Here is a 22588-nt window from a genome sequence, read left to right as displayed (position 1 = left end):
TTTATTTCTAATATTTTCATGATTTGTCCATACCTGGAGCCCTTCAGTCTCCTTCTCTTCTCCCCGCCCCCCCTTCCAGATCTGACAAGAATTCAATCTGAATTATACATGTATTATTACACAAAACATATTTCCACAGAATTCATTTTTGTAAGTGAATAACCTTCTAAAACCAAAACCCCCAACATATACCTAAATAAAAATCTTATGTTTTCATCTGCTGTTATTTCCTTTAATTGCCTTATATTCTTCTTTTCCATCTAGCAGAAGCAGATAACAACACATAAAGTGCCTCTCTCGTGATCATTAATGAGGAAGAGATACATTTCCATCCCCTAACAATCTAACAAATTGTTCAGTCATTTTTCAGTTACATCCAACTCTCTGTGACTCCATTCTGAGGTTTTCTTGGCAAAGATAATGGCATGGTTTGCCATTTCCTTCTCCAGCTCATTTTATAGATGAGGAAACTGAGACAAATGGACTTCAGTGACTTGCTCAGGGTCACACAACTAGTAAGTGTCTGAGGCTAGATTTGAACCCAGGACAATGACTTCAGGCCTGGTGTTCTATCCACTGTGCCACTAGCTTCCCTAAATTTATATAGAATTTATGGCTTATAAAGCACTTTCACATTTCATCTGAGCTTTTTAACAGCCTGCTAAGATAGTATAAGAATTAGTACTTCCATTTTTACAAAAAAGGGTCAGGATTTGAACCTTGAACATGGCCGTTTTGAGTCCCAATGCTATTGTTCCTACTAGTGTATAACTGCTTTGTCCAAAGGAAAAAACCCTTTGCTCTAGCAGCAGATGCCAGCTGTATTTAACACGAAGATGTCCAGCTAAGGTAATATCAAAGGAAAGCCTTAGCTGAATCCCAGGCCCCTCAAAAACAAATGATATCCCTATCAGAAAAAAAATCCTCTCTAAACAAAATTTAAATAAGATTTTCTAAAAATGGGTATGAAAGTAAATGACAAAAGCTATCCAAGTGGTTTCAAAACAGAAACACTTGTGCAAACTGTCTAGACCTTCCTTTCAGGGCCCTGTTTCAGTGAAAAATGTTTTGACCAATTTGGAATCAAGAGCAGTTGTTTTCCCCATATCCAAATCTGGTTATTCCTCTAAATTAACTGATTTTTTACCACAAAGGGAAGGTATTAAGTTTTTTACTCACCAAGGCCACAATTGGTATAGGTGCTCCAAGTATTTCTTCATGCACTAATCCAAAGTTGTGACTTAAGTAAAATAAGTTTTAAAATTAGTCATCATGCCTTAAAAAAACATGAATTTAAGATTTTAACAATTAATTTGAGCTTATATCAGAATATTAGGAGATAAGTAGCACAAAGACCTATTAAAATGTGATGAAGAATCACATTAAAGGGGGCAGCTGGGTAGTTCAGTGAATTGAGATCCAGGTCTAGAGACAGGAAGTACTGGGTTCAAATTTGGCCCCGGACACTTTATAACTGTGTGACCCTGGGCAAGTCATCTAACCCCCATTGCCTAGCCCTTACCGCTCTTCTGCCTTAGAGCCAATACACAGTATTGATTCTAAGATGGAAGGGTTAAAAAAAAAGAATCACATTTAAGTATAATTTAAGAAAAACACTATAATATGTAGTACTATTTATAGAATACATATTTACAAATCAAAAGAAAAATCTTATGGTATTTTAAGATTCTGCACAAGTCCCCCATTTGCAAGGCTATAAAATGGCTGAAAAGATTTTTGGGTTGGTTTTTATATGGGACTTATTCTTACCTTGTGTCTTCAACAGGAGGCAGGAGGGAAGCTGGTATAGAAAGCAGGGAAGTAAGGATCCCGTTCCAACACATCTAAACATAAAAATACTTCTTAAAAATAAAAATGGATTTGCCTAGTCATTTCATTCTTTTACCTTATTTCTTATATTTTTGGTTTTTATAAGACCTTCATTTTCAAGCACAGCCCTCCCCAATCCCCAAATCAGTTTGTTTTTTTTTAAAAGGAAAAAAGAAGCAAGTCAGCCAAAGTAGCCAGCAGTTCTGTGGGACAGCACACATGACATTTCACACCCAGACTCTCCTGGAACTACAAAGAGACGATGGAGGTGCATTTTCTCAACTCTCTTCAGGGCCAGTTTTGGCAATCTACTATACTTAGCTCTAAAAGAAGACACAAAAAGTTTCTACCTGATATGGGTCAAAAATTCCAGTTGTACTAGCATTTGAAAAGTCCGTGGCATACTCAGAACCTGCATTTATAATGAAAATGAGACATTTAGTTCTAGGTGTCACAAAGACCAAGTGCAGACGATTCAAGTATAGACGTATCCACACTATCACTATCAAATTCTTGAGGGGCAGCTGGGTAGCTCAGTGGATTGAGAGCCAGGCCTAGAGACAGGAGGTTCTGGGTTCAAATCTGACCTCCACTTCCTAGCTGGGTGACCCAGGACGAGTCGCTTAACCCCCACGGCCTAGCCCTTACTGTTCTTCTGCCTTGGAGCCAATATACGGTATTGATTCTAAGATAGAAGGTGAGAGTCTAAAAAAAAAATTCTGGGGAAGCAAAGCCTTAGCAGCAGCTTCCTATTTCGAATGATCAAGATGTTTCCACTTGGCCATCTGTGACTCATATGAGGCTCTGAGGAGAGCGTCTAGGATGGGAAAGGAAAGCCAGGAGGCCATCACCCCTGCTCCTTTGTGCTCCTTTGTCTTCCTCTCACAAATTCCACTTCCTGGAGTCATCGCTTCACCAGGGGAGCCCTACCTTTTGTGAGCCGATACAACAGCCAAGTATCAATGGTCCCGAAGCAACAATTTCCTTCTGCAACTGCTTTTTGCACCTAGGAAACCCCAAAATGCAAAATTACATTTAATTTTTTAAAAGTCAGACCTACCAACTGTAATGTACTCATCTACATCAGAGAAGGAAAAAGTATTGCCAAATTCTTCTCAAATAATTTTCAAGCGTTAAGGTTAATACGAGAACATCACCTACCAAATTAAAGGAATGGTTTGCAAATAAGAGGATAAAGTTAATCATATTTTGGAATGATAAGATATCAACAAAACTGAATTAGACAAATGATATATTTCTATATGAACATGAGCTTTTCAGAAAGAAGTTACCATACAATACAAAATAGCATAAAACTCAAATCAACAAATGACTGAATCATTCATTATACATCTGCTAGGCATTATGGGGAGGATGCAAAAGTCTGTGGCATTCTCACACTCAAGGAATGTATAATCTTGGGAAGGTGGAAACAGACATATGAAACAAGACAGAATATAATTGAGAGCAAAAGATAGGATACAGACAATAAGCCTTATAGAATACCAAGAAGAGATCTGTAGACAAAAAAAGGTTTTGTGAAAGACCTGGTTTAGGTCCTGAAGTATGTCTAAAATTTGGGTAGGCTGAGCAGGCATTCCTTGGAGAGAAGGGTAAGTAAAGAGTATGAAATTCTCTTACACAAAATTTAGGGCAAAACTCTTCCCATGTGTAAAATGCAAATGTACTTATTCCGTACAATCACATAAAAAACATTTTAGATTTACTTTGGTTTGGCTTGCCAAGATCAGCAAAATAACTCCATTTTCTGATACCACATTTCCACAAAAAAGGGAGAGGATTATGACAATTCTAAGTAGAGTCTCCTTGACAATATCTTAATTTATAAATGATTCATAATTATGAATGGTCTCCAGTCACCATCCCCAAAATATCTCTACCATCTTTATTTTTCTTTCTTTTTTTTTTTAAATCTTTACCTTCTGTCTTAAAATTAATATTGTGTATCAGTTCCAAGGCAGAAGAGCAGTAAGGGCTAGGAAATGGAGGTTAAGTGTCTGAGGTCACATTTGAACCCAGGACCTCCTATCTCTAGGCCTGGCTTTCAATCCACTGAGCCACCTAATTGCTCCCTCCAGCCATCTTTCTAAAGGAACTCTACTTGTGGCTATATGAGAAAGCAGATACCCTCAAAACCCCCAAGTCTCCCCTTTGAAAACCTCAACTCCCCTAAGAGGTCTAAACCACCTTTTTTTGCCAGGCCCCTGACCTTCATCCATCAGATCAACTGCAAGAATGGCTGCTTACTGGCTAGAGCCAGTGAGTCCAAAGCGTTTGTCTCTCCTGCTTCCACAACACTTTCAGAACCCCGAAGACCCTTTTAACCAAGGCCTACTCCTCTGCTGAGAGGCCCCAAGAGCCACCAAAACACCTAACAAAATGTCCTTGGGAGCCGGGTCAGTAGTAGGGAACGGAAAAGGAAACTCACAGAGTGGGTGCGCTTTTGAAAGGAAAAGGCTGACACCCTTTTCACCAGGACAACACCAAAGAGAAAGGAAAATGGGTGCCTGCTTTATACATTTATACCTGAAATATATTTATCTCAAAAGGAAAATTGAAAAAGGTATAAAAGGGTCTATTGTATGATTCATCTCTTTAAATGCACGTTAGTAATCTAGTATTCTAGTATAATTCTAGTCATCTAGAGACCCAATAACCCTTTTAGGATAGGAAGGAACTGTACTGACCGGGATGTCTGACATGTAAGCTAGACAAATTTCTCCCCAGGAAACAAGCTTTCAGCCATAAGCTCATAAACTCAGCGCTTTGGTCTTATGGGTTTATGTGTTTGTTTTTACTGTTTTAATAATCAACATAACTGGTTCCTTCGTAATCCTCTATGTTTTCATACGTTTAAACGTATCGTTTGTCCACAGGCTTTTCCAGACCACCCAAGGGGCTCTGGGCACAAAATAAGAAGAAAGACCTCGGCCTGGAAGGCTCGCTAGGCCCAGAAGGCCCAGGCTCGACTGAGTTCCTGTCAAGGCTGCCTAGCCCACAAGAAGTCAAGATCCTCTCTATGTGGCGAGTGTCTCGGTGCCACACAAGTCGCCTCCCTGCTCTGCTCACCAGATATGTCTCTGTACAGAAACGAGGAAGAGCACTTAAACCCAGCCGAGTTACTGGCATGCGCGACCTTCCCACCGGCGGTAAGTAAGCCTCCTTTCGTTTAGCCTGTTCCGTGATTCACGGGCCTCTCATGCCGTTCCAGTCTCACAACCCGAACCATCAGACTGGCAGAAGTCTGGCCTGCCGCCAAAACCTCGTAACGCCTCTCTGGAAAAACTGCTTTCTGAACGACAAACAGCAAAATGTCTAAGAGTGAACTTGAAGAACAAAACCTTTACTGCAGGTCATCGACGAGCTATTCAGGAGAAATATTTTTGGTGGGTTCCTTGAATATGAAGTTCTTGGATTGTTCTTTCTCCAGCAACTTTCCTTTCTGATTTGTGGAAGGAGAAAGGGGAGGCTGTGGAAGAAGACAGGAGTATCTTGTACAGATACATTGGCTCTTTATAGCCAAGCTAATTGAATGTCTATTTAAATGATTTTTCTTTACTTAAAATGAAGTCTTTGGCAAGCCATAATAAATCTCTCAATAACTAGTTATATCTTTTTGCCAAAATGAATTAATCTTGCATATATGATTTAAATCAAAAGGATCTTTATTTGCATTTTGTACAGTCTCTTCAGCTCATGTAATTCTATCTCTAAATAACCAGGACTAAAAGGTTAAATTTCCTCCTGATTGTTCTTTTCTATAACAGTAATTTTCGTGATAGATCAAATATTGACTTGTTCTAATAACACCTGTCGTACAAATTTTAACTTTCCTTAACTTGCTTGTGTTATGTCTCATCTCTTGAAATAGGATGGGAAACCTCCTGAGGGTGATTTATAGGTTACATATAGAGATCTGTGTATCTCCCCACAGGGCTCAATACAATGACTTGTGATTATTCTAGTAGTTTGGACAAAAGCTACCTCCCCCCCACTAAAATATAATCTCTCTGAAAATGATGTGCATGTATGTACACATAAACATAATTAGAATGTTCTGCTTAAGGAACTTGAGAGAAGTTCTACAATCGCTTTTTGGGGGACTATGACAAGGAGTCAGACCATCAGAGGAAAATAAAAGGATTGCCCTGCAGCACTGAGGATTCGGTTCAATTAGATAATATGGCTTTGTAGTAAAATCCGTCAGCATGATCTCACGTCTTCCTCTAACAGTGTTCAGTGGTTCTGGAGTAAAAGTAGAAAAATAGGCTTGTGGGGTGACCCAGTTTTGAAGAACAACAAGGAAGGAACAGAAGGCCAATGGGCCAAAAGACTAGAGCGTGGAGTGCAATGAAGAGTTGAACAGCTTGGTCACAATATGAAGACTGTGAAGGGAGGGGAAATGGGCCAGAAGAACTGGTAAAGATTAAGAAAACAGAGATAAAAGAAAAGCTACAGATCAGGTTTGGAAGGAGGAAGGGAAGGGGACGATGAAAGGCCAAACGGGAGGCTACAAGTGGAGTGCTCAACGTTAGAGCAGAAGAAATTGAGATGGTGAACATCACAGGAACTAAGAAAATCAGTGACAATTATGAGTAAATCTGTGCTGAAGCAACGGTCCTACTAAAAATGGATCATTTATTATTTCTGTAAAATACATTTTTACACATGGCATTTTCTAAATTCAGGTTTTAAAGTGAAAGTGGCTAACATACATCTATGTCTATATATCAAGAGAGATTATGCATATATATATATGAATGATGCATGTAAATAGCCTATTTCCTTATAGATCCTAGGATATTAAAAAGTACAATATTGGGATACATTTTTAAAAAATCTGTACTGAGTACCAACTACTTTGAGAACATTATGAACTTTTCTCTACATACTTAACTGGCATGTAATTAGGCATACAATACACATAGTTTTTTATCTTTATTGCTGATATATGATTTGAATCCGAGTCTCAAAAATGGGCCAAAAAATAGAGGTGTCCAATCTCCTATCCCAACTCTATGGGGAAAGCAGATGTTTCACCTACATGGTGGAAAGAATACATTTACACCCTGAAATGTGAAACGTTTCTTCCCCAAAGTCCTCATCTTGCCCCCTCCCAACTCCCATCATCACCACAGTCTGCTCTTACCTCAGTCAAGTTCTGTAAAACCCAGACCAATCTCAAAGACACATGCTGAGTCGTAAAGCTGAATAAACTGGCACCTAAAAGTCGTTTACTCCGAGTGAAAAGGTGAAGTACTTTGCAGGTATTCTGTACTATCTGTTCAACGAAAAGAGAACATTTTAAAAGTCGATATTTAATACTACTTCTTGAGAAGATTAAGCTAATTACACGAGGAAGTACCAAATAGAATTTCTTTAAACTATTCTGGAACATGGCTTGGTCTCTCTTATGTACTGAACAGATTTTTTTTTTAATTGCCTTATTAAAGGGAAATGAGCATATGCAGAAAGCAGGCATTGGGCTGCACAGCCTGATCCAGCCTTGTTTATTACTGGGCCGGGGGCAAGCCCTCTTGAGTGGCCAGGCTAATTCTGACTATAATAGAAAGGTGTCATGGAGCAGAGGGAGGCTGAATTCATAGTAGTCAGACTGGAGTAAGTAGATGAATTCTACATGGTAAACTCTGTCCTGGAGTCCTGAGAAAACTGCAGGCCAGTCAGCAGCATGTAGCACCCTCAGGTGGTTATGAATTAAGCTGATGTTGCAAATTCAGAACAGGGAGAGGGAAGAGAATTTAAATATGGTAGGAATGCATCCATCAGGCAAAATCTTTAAGTGGCAAAGATGACGGTATAGACATTGTGATTTCACTGTCACAGGGAACGTTGCTGGTGAGGAAACTCCCTCCACCAATGGTGAGCAGCATCTTCTCAGGAACTTATAATCTTAGAAAGTTGCTTAAAGTATTAAAAGTTAACTGATCTGTCCAAGGCCACACAGTTGGTATGCGATAAGAAGTGGAACTTGAACTCAAGGTTTCTTGGCACCAAGGGCCAGCTCACTTTCCACTAAGCTGCCTCTGTTGAAGATTAACATTAAAATCTTTTTATTTCACTTATACTCCCACATCTTGGCTTCAAGTCAAACCTATGAATTGGAACCCTGAGAACACTGTAAAACCAAACAGACTTAGGAAAAATAAGAAATTTACTTCTTGATTTTTTTCTCAATTCAAAAATGGGAATACATGTGGAAGAAAATTAGGTTAATACTAATCTGGGATGAAGGTGTTTGATTACAGAAGTAAAATAACTCTAAACCTTCTACATTTCACGCTTAGATAAATTATATTCTAGGTTTATCAGAACATCAAGAACAAAAAATATCTTCTTACAGTTTCAGGCTTACCTCTCAATAGCCTGATTCTTTGTTAAAAAGCCCAGAGCAGGACTTATGTAAAATCTAAGCAGAAGTTGGAGGTTTGTAAGACAAAAATCAGTCCAGTCAACTTGAATGTCCATATTAATAACATGTCAAACCAACAATGGAGTTTAAAAAGCTGATGGAGCTATTTATTACATAGTGAAAATGGATACTGCTGATAGAAAACATTAAACAAAGCTGCTTTCTCCACCCTTTCCCCTTGCTCTCTGTTTGGCTGGCAGGATCAGACTTTTCCCCAGAGAAGGAAGGGATTAGTAACAAAAGGAACCTGAAATGTTATTTCCTTCCATCTTTTTGCTTACTGAAAAGGAGACTAGGTAGGATCTCCAAAGGAAGAATGTAAATATAGGAGGTATGTACCCAATAGTCAAAGTCGTTTAAGTCACAAGGAAGTTGGCTGCAAACCTTGCCAATAGTAAAAAAACAAAAACAAAAAAAACCACTGCAGAAAACCTTCAGGTTATTGATTAATTCAAAAGTATCATAATCAGAGCTCAAAGGGATCTCTGGAGTCAGCTGGACCATCTCCCTATCTGCCATAAGCATCCTCTCCTAACCTTATATGAGATTACCAACAAGGAATCCTCCAACTCCTGCTTTCAAAGATGACTAAAAACAAAACAACATCCACTCTCTTTGGAGACAAAGCCCATTTTCTAGTGGTAGAGATTTTTATCCACAAACAATAGGAAATATTGTATACATAGCAAGCTTATAGATACTGAGGCACAGGCTAATTAAATGAGTCATGCCCTCATAGAAACGATGATGAATTTAACCAACAAACAAAAAGCAAATAAAGAGATCAAGAAATTTGAAGGCGAAGACAACTGGAGGTTGGGAAGGAATCTTCAGGAAGAGGACAGAGGAAATGAACGTAAGGAAGACCACCAGGAAGATAACTGAAGATAATAACAAGAAGAAAATGCTATAAAAAATTTGACAAACTCTTCCAAACCAAACTCAATAGCATCAATGGGAAAGAGGGTACAGGGTAGGACAGTGAAATATATTTTAAAATACGACTCAGGAGTAAGATGAAAGAGGTCACAGGCTCAGAGATGGCTTCTCATTAGTTTCCTGTCAATATATCAATAATACTTTCTTCAAAGAGAGAGTTGGGGATCAGTTAGTAGACAAACATTTATTAAATGCTTTCTATGGGCCAATAATTGTTCTAAGTGCTGGGAATACAAAAAAAGAAAGGCAAAAATAGTCCTTGCCCTCAAGACATTTACATTTTAAAGAGAATGCATTAAACATAGTGAGGACTGACCAAAATCAATAAAAAGTGAAACTGGATATATCTTTAGTAGAAAAAAATGAAAATTTGTTGATCTTCAAAACATCTCTCTGAGAGTACTCAGACCACAGACTAGTTTAAGGGAAAGGTTAGAACAATACTAAATCAGAATAAAGATGAGAATAACATCTCATGGGTGCAATAACAACTCAAAGATAACCTATTCAAACAAGCCACTGGCGGCAAAAGGGGGAAAACAGAGGAAAAGACATAGATTACAGTGATCACGAACTTTTACAGAAGCCTGAATGATGTAAAGAGGCTGATATAACGTAGAAGAGAAAAGAATATACTTGGCATAGTCTTGATTTTGTTAACAAGTAGAGACCAGACAGCCAAAGTTCATGTTGGCTTAAAACATAAATTCATGGGGAAAAAAATAAGGAGAAGCATAGTTGAAAGGTAAGGAGAATTGATTAACATCTCACAAAATAGCAAATAGCAATAATAGAGGCAAAAAAAAGGAAGCTGCAGATAGCTTTACAACATAAGATGTATATAAACCAGATCATTTCAAGAGGGAAAGATGAGGGCCTATAGCAGTGATGGCAAAACTTTTAGAGACCTTGTGCCCAAACTGCAACCCTCACGCTTACATGTGAGTCCCTCACCTTACCCCAGACAGGGGAGAGAGGAAGAGCTCCCATTGGGCTGTTGAGAAGAGGGCTTGGTGAAGAGGGGGAAGAGAGCAGATCCTTCTGGCATGCATGCCATAGGTTTGCCAATACCTATAGGATCAAAGATCTAGGGTAGGAGAGAACTCAGAAATCATATGGTCCAACTCCCTCACTTTACAGACGAAATTGGACAAAATTTGACCAGGTTTCCCTAATGATGTTTCATTATTGAAGACAGTGAAATCACTACATTCAAGTGAACAACTCAGTTCCTTGTGTTATATGATGTAATGGAAACGGTATTGAATGAGAGGGTCAAGAATAAAGTTCAAACTAGACAAATACACAATGGAGAAATCTATGCTACAGGCAACAACCTTGAAAATCCTGGGGGAGAAACTCCCATCAAATTTGTCATTGAAACCAAGCTGGGAGAAACAGCTAATGATGGAGGACACGTCAGGGCCCAAAGGATCTTGGGACATCCTAGAGCATCGAGCCGAATCTAACAAAATGAAATTCAAAAGGGACCAACATAAAGTCTCACCCAAGTTTGAGATGGGAGAGGCATGGTGAACACTTGTTCTGGGGCTTAAAGGCTTTCAAGCTCACTAGAACGCACTGAATAGGATGCAGCAGCCAAAAGAGCGAATAGGGGGCTGATCCACACTGAGAGGCTTCCAAGAAAAGGGGAGTGAACAGCTCACTGGTTCTCACCCTGTCTGGGGAATCGTGCTCCGTTCTAAGCACTGCAATTTAAGAAGATGGAGACCATCTAGAGGAGGGCGAGTGATGGTGAGAAGTGATCTGAGACAGGCGTGTAAAGAGGCTGAAGAGGAGGAAACTCTAGGGGAGCCCAACAGCTCTGCACAGGTGCATCAAGGGCTATTAGGACGATGACATACTCAGAAAAGTGGGCAGGGCACCAATATTCTCACAGCTACTTAGCTGTGAGCAAAGACGTTGTGGGGACTCAAAGGAAAGCGGAGAGATGCTTGGTGGGTCTGAGTAGGCAGCAGGTAAACCATAATCTGCCTGTAAAAACAGCCTACAGGGCAGCTGGGTGGTTCAGTGGATAGAAAGGCAGACTTGGAGACCAGGTCCTGGGTTCAAATTTGAACGTAGGCTCTTCCTAGCTATGTGGTCCTGGGCAAGTTATTTAACCCAATTGCTTATGTATTCAAAAATATCACTCTGAGGAGTCCACAGGCTTTCCCGGACTGCTTCCAAAGGAGATCCCTGACGCATAAGAGATGAAGAACCCCGGAGGTATCACACCATATCTATAAAAGGAGCTCATTTTATGTCATGATGATTATAGCTAAGATGCACTTAAAAATGTCAGCCTTTCCCTAGATTTTAATAATACTGGTGAATAAGGGGGCAGCTAGGTTGCTCAGTAGATAGAGAGCCAGGCCTGGAGACAAGAGAGAGGTCCTGGGTTCAAGTCTAGTCTCAGACACTTCCCAGCTGTGTAACCCCTTGGGCAAGTCACTTAACCCCCATTGCCCAGCCCTTACCACTCTTCTGCCTTGGAACCAATACTCGGTATTAATTCTAAGATGGAAGGCAAGGCTTTAAAAAAAATAACATTGGTGACTAACTAAAGTATCTAGAAAGAAAGGAGCCTAAAAGGATAATTCAGGAAGAGCTGAATCATACAAGATAGGGAACAGATTACCTTCAACAGAATAGAATTATTCCAGGATTTCACAAGCTCAGATGCTCTTAGGTCTTGCCAACTTATGAAGTTGTGAAAATGATTTCCTGTTTTCCTAAGAAACAAAGTAGTATTTTAAAACTTATCACAAAACCAAATGTCATCTGTTGGAAACCACACAAAAGATCTGGTGCAAAAAACGAAATTTCTGATTTCAGAACACAATAGTCATTTCAATTTCAATGTCGAATTGAATGAAATAATTAAATTGGATACGCTGTGAGAAATTATTTTCATAACCAACCAAGACTCTACATAAAATTTCAACAATCTATCCAAAAAGTTAATTCTTTCTGAATTGCTCTGCTTTGAAATCATTATTAAAAAGATAACAAATTCTCCTTAATGGTTTGCTTTGTACATTTTCAAGAAGTCAAGATGTTATAAGTCTTTTGTTTCTTTCACAATTTTTTTGTCACAATAACTATAAAACAAATTGGAAATCTGTGACCCGGTGGTTTTAAGAATGGAGATAAATTCTTTCTGAGGACATTCCTGGTTTTCCTGGTTTGCAAAACTGAAATCTGTTATTAAAAAATGAAGGATCACATCCATTAAATCCTGGAGAGCTACTGTATCCCAAATCATTTTGATTTCTACCAATGGCTTGGCTTTATTTGTGAATGCTCTTAAGCCTTTACTCATACCTTCTTTTATATAAGCACACTACCCAATTTCAGCTGGATCCATGAGAATGTGGCATTAAGTGAAACTGTGTTATATGGAATGGTTATTTCCAGAGTAACAATGTTAGAAATTTTACTTTATCTTCCATGAATACTTGTGAAAACATGTAAATTCCAGGAGGACAGGAACTGTTTCATTTGCCTTTGAAACCCCCCCCCCCCCCGGACTGGACACATTGTAGGTACTTAATAAATGCTTGATTAAATATAAATTCCATTTGCCTGAATGATGTCAAAGGAGAATTCTGCCTCTATGGGAGGGGGGTGAGAGGAGGCGAGGGAAAGAACATGAATCATGTAACCATGGAAAATTTTTCTTAATCAACAAAAAAGAAAGAAAGAAAGAAAGAATTTTGCCTATAAATAGTACAATGTTGCAGAATTATCTTGGTTCGAGCAACCTTGTATGAAGTCTAACTCTATTAATTATAGTTTCTATGGTCACAGGTTTAGAGCTGGAACATAGCGTACTAGAGTAGAAGGTCTGAGGGCAAGGACTGTGCCTTGTTCATTTTTGGAATTACGTGCAGAATCTCCAATGTTTGTCAGATGAATGAATTCTACTTCATATAGTTAATCATTTAACAACATCACTAATGAGCATATTCTGATATCTAGAATTAGGGGATAATACGATGCTCTGAAACAATACTATAGTTAGAGGAGCAACTAGGTTGCTCAGTGGATTGAGAGCAAGGACTCAAGATGGGAGGTTCTGGGTTCAAATGTGGCCTCAGAAGCTTCCTAGCTGTGTGACCCTGGGCAAGTCACTTAACTCCCATTGTCTAACCCTCACCAGTCATCTGCCTTAGAATCAATATTTAGTATCAATTCTAAGATAGAAGGTATGAATTTAAAAAAACAACAAAACTATAGTTAGAGATTGAACATAACAAACAACTAAAGATTTTTCAAAAATCAGATAAAGCTCCAAAATACCCCAAGAGGAAAAGATACCTTCATTCTACATAATTACTTTACTCAAGAAGTATTAATCAAATTAATCATACTAAATAAGTTTTTGGTCTTCAAAGCAATCAGGTCATAAATGGGTTTGGGGAGGTGGAGGTGATGCAGATGATGCAGATCTATGATTTCACTGGCTCAGGGAACTTCAGAAGCTTACAGTGCCAAGGCCTATCTGCAACTGCTTGGTGACAGTCCAGTCAATCAAGCATTTATTAAATATCTCCTCTGGGTCAGGAATTGGATTCTGTACTGGAGTGATAAAGACAGAATAGAAACTCTCCAATGCAGATGCAGACACCTGCCTGAAGTAGTATGTGGTTAAACAACGTTACTCATCTGTATCAGAAGGGGAACATAAAAATGTCCCTAAGGATTCTGGGCCTCCCAGAAGGTGATGTTTGAGAAGGGTTTACAGCTCCTAGCAATGACTGTTGAGAACAAACACTCGGAGAGCCAGGGGAACAGGAACTCATTTGTCATTGCTCTACAATGACAAGAGAACACTTGAGAACCAGCTAGTTTTGGTTCTGACCTTTTCTACACTGTCCAGCTCTTCTCAGCATCTCTAATAAAAATGTCAACCCGAAGTTCTTTGTGCTGGTCTGAGACCTGTCTTTGGCTTGCCTGACCTTTACCTGGTCATTTTGAAGGCCTGTGCGTGACCAGCACTGGTTGAGCACTTCTTGGCTGCAAGGACTTGGCTGGGACCAGTCATGAGGGATGACATAACTCAGATGTGGGTCCTGGGTTGCACAGATCTTGTGTCAGCAATGCCCAAATCAATCATAGCAGAAAGACAGCTTAGTGCCATGAAGACAGACAGCCCCCAGGAGGGACCCAATGCCAACCTCAGCTTTAACAATTACCAGTCACTTGTAAGGGAGTCTATGATGTCAATACACACTTGTGCTCCCTAACCAGGGGATTATGGGGAGGCAAGTACTTTGTAAATCTATGACATATTCTTCCTTCCTTCCTTTCATCCTTCCTTCCTTTCATCCTTCCTTTCCTTCCAATCTTCCTTTCTTCCCTCCCTCCTTCCTTCCCCTTCTTTCCTTTCTTCTTTCCCTCCTTCCTTCCTTCTTTTCCTCCTTCCTTCTTTCCCTCCTTCCTTCCTTCTTTCCCTCCTTCTTTCCTTTCATCCTTCTTTCTTTCCTTCCATTCTTCCTTCTTCCTTTTTTCTTTCTTCTAATAATCCTTACCTCCCATCTTAGAATCAATAATGTGTATTGGTTCCAAGACAGAAGAGCAGTAAGGGCTAGGTAATGAGGGTTAAGAGACTTGCCCAGAGTCACACAGCTAGGAAGTATCTGAGGTCATATTTGAACCCAGGACCTCCCATCTCTAGGCCTGGCTCTCCATCCACGGAGCCACCAGCTGCCTCCAATAATTTCAAGCAATTGTTTTGGTAAGAATTTCTAACTAGCCAACGTGCCAATCCCAAACTATCCTGGGCAGAGTGGAACCTGACTTTTTTTCTGTGCTTGTTGTACAGTTCCAGTTATGATATGATCTTAGTTTTCTAAAAAAAAAAAAAAGAACTTCCCTTTCAATACGTCATAGATAAATCAAGTATATACTACTTTTAGTTTGGAAATTTTATCTTGAGATGCTAACCTGTTGTGTTCTCTCATCTTAAAAATATGTGGTTTAAGATTTAAAAGTATACAGCAGGGGGAAGCTGGGTGGCTCAGTGGATTGAGAGCCAGGCCTAGAGATGGGAGGTCCTAAGTTCAAATCTGTCCTCAGATACTTCCTAGCTGTGTGACCCTGGGCAAGTCACTTAACCCCCATTGCCTAGCCCTTACCACTCTTCTGCCTTGGAGCCAATACACAGTATAAGGTGAGGGTTAAAAAAAAAGTATACAGCAGTGGATAGAGCATCAAGCCCAGGGTGGGGAAGGACCTAGCTTCAAATCTGGCCTTGGACACTTCTTAGCTGTGTGATCCTGGCCAAATCACTTAACTCTGGCTGCATAGTCTTTGCTGCTCTTCTGTCTTAGCACCAATACTAGGACTAAAGGCAAGGGTTAAAAAAAAAAAGATAAATGATGTGGTCCTAAAAAAGGATGCTACCTAGATGACCTAGAAGTCACCTCGTGCCCTGGCCCCAATGAGTAGATGGTGGGAGAATCCCTATCACAGTAGTTTTTTGGAGAAGATCTAGTGTTTTCAGAGTCTTTTAAATGTGGAGCTCTACCCGCTCAACAATGAAAAGAGTTTTAGAGAGGAGGCTGAGCCATTCAGAGGTTAAACGATGTGTCCAGGGTCACAGCAAGGACTGTGTGTCCAAGGTAGGACTTGAACTGAGGCCTCTCTGACCAGAGAGTAGCTCTCTGTGCACACCACCAGGAAGAGCGGACAACGTTTAAAATAAGGAAGGAGCAGTCTTTCGTTTGACTAGCTGGTGTCTCACTTTGAGGGCACGGAGGATCTCTCGGTGTCCTTTGCAGACTGCACACAGCTCCTGGAGTAAGGCCCAGGGTCATGTGCTCTCACAACTCCCCAGATCTTCACTTCAGCCTGACAACAACAAATGGATCTCTTCTTGAGGACGAGGCCTGGGTGAGAGGTCTATTCTCTACTGAGGCAGCGATTAAAGACTGTGGATATTAAAATGATAATCCAAAGAAGCAATATTGCCTTTCTATAATTTGGTCCTTTTATGGCGCGGGGTATGTATATTTTCTTGGCTCAATGCCTTTGACATTGGCAATCATCTAGTCCAACTCTTTCATTTTACAAATGGAGAAACTGAGTCCCCCCAATTTTTTTTTTAAACTTGCCTGGGACAGTTAGGTGGCTCAGTAGATGGAGAACCTGGCCTGGAGATGAGAAGTCCTCATGTCAGACCTTCCTACCTGTGTGACCCTGGGCAAGTCACTTAACTCACATTGCCTAGCCTTTACTAGTCTTTTGCCTTGGAACTAAAACTTAGTATTGATTCTAAGATGGAAAGTAAGGGTTTAAAAAAAAAACCTTGCCTAAGGCCACAGTAAGTAGCAGAGTTGGGATACAAACCCACGTCCTCTGACTCCAAACCTATAGCTCTTTCCTTTAGACCAAAAGAAAAATCAAGAAGATAACAATTTAATTTTCTGGGTCCATGTTAATTTATGTGGCTAACTTGATGAGAGCAGTTTGGATAGAGTTTAAGTTACATTCACTGTCTTTTAAATGTATTTTGAAGTAATTAAAGAGTACATGTGGGAAGCCTATCAATAGAAAAAGAAAACACCAATTCTTTCCAAAGCCAAGAAATAATGTTTTCTTCATATGCTCAAAATTCCTCCAACGGGTTTCAACGTTGCATTCAACATTCAGCATATTCGCTGCATGCCAAGAATCAAACAACGGTGCTTATGGACACAATGCACTTACTTGTTCCAAGTAATGAAGGTTGCTCTCTGTGTTGAGATTCCAAGGCCCACAATCTGGTGCATTTGTATTCCTGCAGCTAAAAGGGAAAACAAATAGAAATCACTTTAAAAGCTGATGAAATTCTCCTTTATGATAATACAGTGTGATCTTTAAGTATCTAGATCGAAACATTTTTACTAAAGCAGTCAATCTGAAACTAGTTCAGCATTCCTCTAGAAAGTTAGATAGTGATTCTTATACGAGGGTTGAAAAAAGCAAAAAATAAAGAGTTGTTTTAAAGCCAGACACAACGACCTGTTTACATAAGGTCTGAAAAATGATAAAAAGAAACTGAACAAAGACTAGCAAACTAACGATGCTTCCTTTTTACTACTAGAGAAAAGTCTGCAAGAATTTCATTTCTGAACTAAGTGAATATCAGTCTGCTAATCTAATAGAAGTGGGAGAAAAATCAAACCAAAATTACGTGCTTGTGCTTACCATTTAGAAAGACACTGATATAGAAGCCTAGAAGGATCCTATCATCATCATCATCATCACCACCAAATGTTTTTAGAAGTTACTTTCTGTTATTTTTTTAAGTCTAATTACCTTGTACAGCTTCTTTTATTACAGCAATAAATTGACTCCAAAGAACGTCGGGATTTATTTCAACCCAGCCATCATGAGGATAAATCACTTCTACCTAGTTATGAAAGCACAATTTAAGCAAAAAAATAACATTAAGTTTAAATGGTAACAGCCATTTTAAAGGCCTGCTTAAGAGCCTATCAGCCACCTATGATTTTTTTAAACGATGATTTTATAAGACTGATTTACATTAATTTTTTATAAGAAGCTTAAAGTAACCAACATAAAAATAATGCAACATATTAAAAGTCTAAGAAAGTGCCATGAATTAGAGGTGTGACTATTAATGACATCATCCTGGGAACCCTTTTTCAGACTTCACTCAATTCCTCTAATAATTGATATGGCATTCCAAGAGCACTGAGTTACTGAAGGTTAATCCAAAGGTGCGGAAAGGCTTGGCAGGTCCTCTATCAAGACAACAAACATGGTCCAGGGAGAGACCAACCCTGGGTTTGGAGGCAATCGCCACAAGAAGGGTGATCACCAAACCATGAGTCTTGGAACCACAGATTCTCCTGAACCCTCACACAAAGGTCTGCAATGCATTACAATATTCAGGGATGGAATACGCACACAGATGAAATAACAGATCCATAAAATAGTAAAAACACGTGGTGGCAAGTGTCAGCTCACTCTTTCGTCCATGTTTGTAACTTGCAGTATCAGGCTCAGCACTTAGTTTCTGAAGAAATGCTACATATGTGCCAGGGATCCAGGAATCATGCTTCTATAATACCAACGCTACAAAATTTCCAGGCTAAGGATAAACAATTGAAGAAAAGTGTATGCCGATGAGGTTCATACTACTGAAGGGATAAATATCACCCAAGCACCACTGATAGGCTCATCAAGCTCAAAAGAGCAGTTTCTTAAGCTATGGAGAATGTTGTTTAGCCCTCTGTAGTCACTTGTTTCTAAATGGTGAAAGGAGGAATGGAAAAACAGGAAAGCTTCTCTTCCTTTTCTAATATGTGGATTAAAAAAAAGAAGATAACGAATAAGCAGTAAACCCCAACATCTTAAGTTTCTTCATGCATTTCTGGCTCAAATAGAGCCCCCCTTTTTAAACAACAAGCCCATTCATCTTTAACACTGCTGTTTCTGACTTTCCTCCATGCTAATCCTCATCTCTGGGTAATCACATCATCAGAATTCCATGCTGCTTACTTGCATGTAGAAGTCACAAAACTTAACCCTTTGTTGCGAGAGTTCAATAAGGATGGTGGGTTGGGAAAATATGTAGAGAAATTATTGTGGTCTAAAGTCAAAACAGCATCATCCCAATGGGAATTCTGAAGTTATCATTCGGAGTTCTTCCCTGATAAACATATGGCCTGTCACCTTAGCTAAGTCTCACAACTGCTTAGTAATCATTCCCCTTTCATAGACTCCACAGGGATTGTTCACCCTTTTTCTTTCCTCAAGACCTCCTATTACACTAATAAGATGGAGGCCATCAAGTGGGAGCTCTCTACTCCCTTCCTTCTTTCTGCAAAACTTCTCACCAAATTCATCCTTTTACTCTTCCATTTCTTGAGTCACAGAGAGAGATGGATATATACTCATTAAGGCTAATTTTGCTACCTTTACTGCAAGCCTTTCTCTTCCTGCCATCTCAGAACCTTGAAGATACATGAAGGAGGGAATGATTTGCTTGGGCAATCTCTCCATTACTTTTTATCCTATGTCTACAAATAGTTCCCCTCCCCAATTCTTAAAATAAACATATTTAAAACTCTTCAATGAAAAGGAGAGGATCAGAAGCACTTTAGGGTGGCAGCTGGGTAGCTCAGTGGGTTGAGAGCCAGGCCTAGAGATGGGAGGCTAGCTGTGTGACCCTGGGCAAGTCACTTGACCCCCATTGCCTAGCCCTTACCACTCTCTGCCTTTTCCAAGGCAGAAGGTAAGGGTTGGAAAAAAAAAAAGCACTTCAGGTCCAAAACAGACTTTCTGGAAATAAGGTCCCATACAACCAGCCAATTGAGATAGTTTGACAAGACTGCTTAAATGAAAAGGAATAGCAGATAGAGGCCTTTAAAAATGTCTGGCAAGTACTTCTAGCTGCCCTACTCACTTAGACACCAAAAAGTTTTCATTAATCTGGCTATTTCCTACATAAAATATTACTACCCCAGCTATACAACAGAATTCCATGACTACTCTGAGAGATTTCCAACTGTGCACTCAAGCTCAATTTTCTTCCCCCTTCATTCTATCCTACTTACCCGAACCATATTTACTTTTATTTTTTTGTTCAAAAATATTTTATTTTTCCAAGTATAAGTAATAATAATTTTCAATATACATTTCCCTAAATTATAAGATCCAAACCATCTCTCTTCCTTGTTTCCCACCCCCAAGTCAGAGATGGTTAGCAATCTGATCTGGGACTTACATATATTATCATAAAACAGTAAGAGCACATTTATACAAAACCAAAACCCCCAAATAAAACCCTAAATACACTGATGTGAAAGAGAAATCTGCTTTGATCTGCATCTGACTCCAACAGTTCTTTCTCTGGAGGTTCTCTAACCATCCTGATCTTATGAATTAAAAACTACTTTAACATTATGTTACTGTCTTCCTTTTATCTACAAAGTAAACTCCTTCGGCAGGTATTCCAGGATTCCACCATTTCATCCTTCAATCAGACATTCTGAACCTATAGTTCAATACTTCCCAGTCTTCAAAGAAAGCTACGTAATAAAAGTTCACACTTAGATAGGAGTTTTGCAAACTATTTTTACATGCTTCATCTCATTTGATCCTTTGTTTATGCTGTTCCCTCTCGCTGGGATACAGTTCCCTCATGTCAGCATTGGTCAGATTCCTACTTCTTCTTCAAGATCTGAACCCCAGACTACCATCTTCCTTCACATGAACAGTCATGAACCGTTTTCCTCCTCTGAGCTCCCATGAATGCTTTATTCATCTCATCATAGCTGTGTGCATATCTTATTTCTTATGCTAGACCATAAGGTTCTCAAAGGCCAGAAGACTATCTCAGGCCTCCTAATATTTCCTATCGGACTCTGCATACACAGGGTATCCCAAAAATCTTAATGCAGACTTAAGTTTTAATAACTTCAGGAATATAAAAGTCACAAACTTAAAAAAAAAGTTTGAAATGCAAATGATTTAAATACTGACACCTATTTTTGTAAACTCTTACCTTTTGTCTTAGAATCAATAGTATCAGTTCCAACGCAGAAGAGTGGTAAGGGTTAGGTAATTCAAGTTAAGTGACTTGCCCAAGGTCACCCAACTAGGAAATGTCTACTGAGCCACTTGGCTGCCCCAATACACTTCTTGTTAAAGTTAACATAACCATGTTATGTTACTATATATACTACTCTAGTTGGTTTTCAACTTTTATTAAAACGTTCAAAAGCTGCTACTCAGTGACTAAATGGATTGCATTTGTAATCTTAGCCTGAAGATCATCATAAAGAGAAGCTATGGGTGCACACACAGCAGTTTTGATGTGACCCCCACCAGAAACAGATCAGGTACCTGAGGTGGCTGGCCACGAGGACCTCCTCTACTGATCCGAGGCCTGAGAAAGTGTCATCCAGAAAAGTAAGATCAGATATTTACATTTTCAGATGGTGTTTTTGCTTTAAGTGCGGAGGGTTTTTGCTTCTTTAGTTATTAAAGCTTAAAACCGCACTAAGATAGAATAAATAAAATCAAAACTCTGAAACAATCATTTTTACCACGGAGACTGTAAATAGAACTTGTTCCACTACATGCAGAGGATTAATTCGAAGGAAGGCAAGAGAAACACAGTCACATTTTACAGCATGTGATTGTTTTGGGTAAGCCAGATGCTATGATGCCTTTTCCTTACTACCTTAGTACGTGTGGCATTGGAAACGTCCCTCTCTGTTACAGTTACCCATCAAATGACAGAGTGGATTTAAAACATATTTGCAGTGGTTTGCCATGAAATGCTATTCCACTTGGGGAAATAATAAGCGTTCTATGCTTTTGGAAACTATTATGTCAATTATTTGTACCAGTTCTAGCGTTACTAGCCCCAAACTAGAAGTATTTAAAAAGCCAAACACAACTAGAAAGAATAAAAAAACTTGGGCAAATCGTAAGAAAAACAAGGCAATTCTTTTCTGCTTAGTTACCTGGAACAAGCACAACCATCCACGGAGCCACCCAGCTGCCCCCGATAACAAGTCACTTCCTAAAGAGATGATGGCTTTAGGAGCAGTTTGGTAGATAGTCAGGCCTAGATTGGAGATCCTGGTTCAAATATGGCTTCAGACCCTTCCTAAATGTGTGACCCTGGGCAAGTCACTTAATGCCAATTGCCTAGCCCTTACTGCTCTTCTGCCATAGAACCATTACTTCCCATTTCTGGGCCTGGCTCGCAATTCATTGAGTCAACTAGCTGCCCCTGCTATTATTTTTTAAAATCCTGCATAAAGTTATTTCAAGTTCCCAGGGAACACACTACATTCTATTGTGGTATCAGAGTTAAAAAGTCTGGCCATGAAAACTATAACTCTTCAGGTTTTTTTTTTTAAGCCCTTACCTTCTGCCTTAGAAGCAATACTGTGTATTGGTTCCAAGGCAGAAGAGTGGTAAGGGCTAGGCAGTGGGGGTTAAGTGACTTGCCCAGGGTCACACAGCTGGGAAGTGTCTGAGGTCATATTTGAACCTAGGACCTCCCATCTCTAGGCCTGGCTCTTCTCAATCCACTTAGCCACCCCGCCACCCCCTAACTCTAAATTTCTGTAGAATACGAAGCTCATCTGGCTGCCAAAAACAATACTCTCCAATAGTAATGAATGAACAAGGATTTATTGGATACCTACTAGGTGCTAGTTACAGGGGATAAAAGGCCCTTTCATTCTTTTGGTGAAAGGCAACACATGCAAATAGAAGGACAGGAATAGGCAAGGCCCCAGCACCTGGCAAGACCAGGAATGCCCCCGACTGACTGTTTTAGCACACGCTTGAGTTCAGTTTTGAAGGCCGGTCATTGTGCCATCTGATGTC

General features: G+C 39.6%; 1 protein-coding gene and 1 long non-coding RNA gene across 2 annotated transcripts in view; one reads left to right on the top strand and one right to left on the bottom strand.

The window, feature by feature from the left end:
* LOC130455866 (uncharacterized) overlaps positions 1-21718 on the top strand; it is a 37004-nt gene extending 15286 nt beyond the window's left edge. The window contains exons 2-3 of the long non-coding RNA XR_008914066.1: positions 4728-5000; positions 21005-21718. This is a non-coding gene — a long non-coding RNA (uncharacterized LOC130455866). The remainder of the gene's footprint in view (positions 1-4727; positions 5001-21004) is intronic.
* GK5 (glycerol kinase 5) overlaps positions 1-22588 on the bottom strand; it is a 52030-nt gene that overhangs the window by 20570 nt on the left and 8872 nt on the right. The window contains exons 2-9 of the mRNA XM_056807724.1: positions 17528-17621; positions 16937-17012; positions 11862-11955; positions 7001-7132; positions 2761-2836; positions 2181-2242; positions 1771-1844; positions 1180-1240 (exon numbers count right to left, since the gene is read on the bottom strand). Coding sequence (XP_056663702.1) covers positions 1180-1240; positions 1771-1844; positions 2181-2242; positions 2761-2836; positions 7001-7132; positions 11862-11955; positions 16937-17012; positions 17528-17621 — 669 coding nt within the window. The remainder of the gene's footprint in view (positions 1-1179; positions 1241-1770; positions 1845-2180; positions 2243-2760; positions 2837-7000; positions 7133-11861; positions 11956-16936; positions 17013-17527; positions 17622-22588) is intronic.

Source organism: Monodelphis domestica, chromosome 8 (genome assembly GCF_027887165.1).
Source record: "Monodelphis domestica isolate mMonDom1 chromosome 8, mMonDom1.pri, whole genome shotgun sequence".
Taxonomy (NCBI): domain Eukaryota; kingdom Metazoa; phylum Chordata; class Mammalia; order Didelphimorphia; family Didelphidae; genus Monodelphis; species Monodelphis domestica.
The sequence above is the reverse complement of the archived record's forward strand: the minus strand, read 5'-3'. Positions and strand labels throughout refer to the sequence as shown.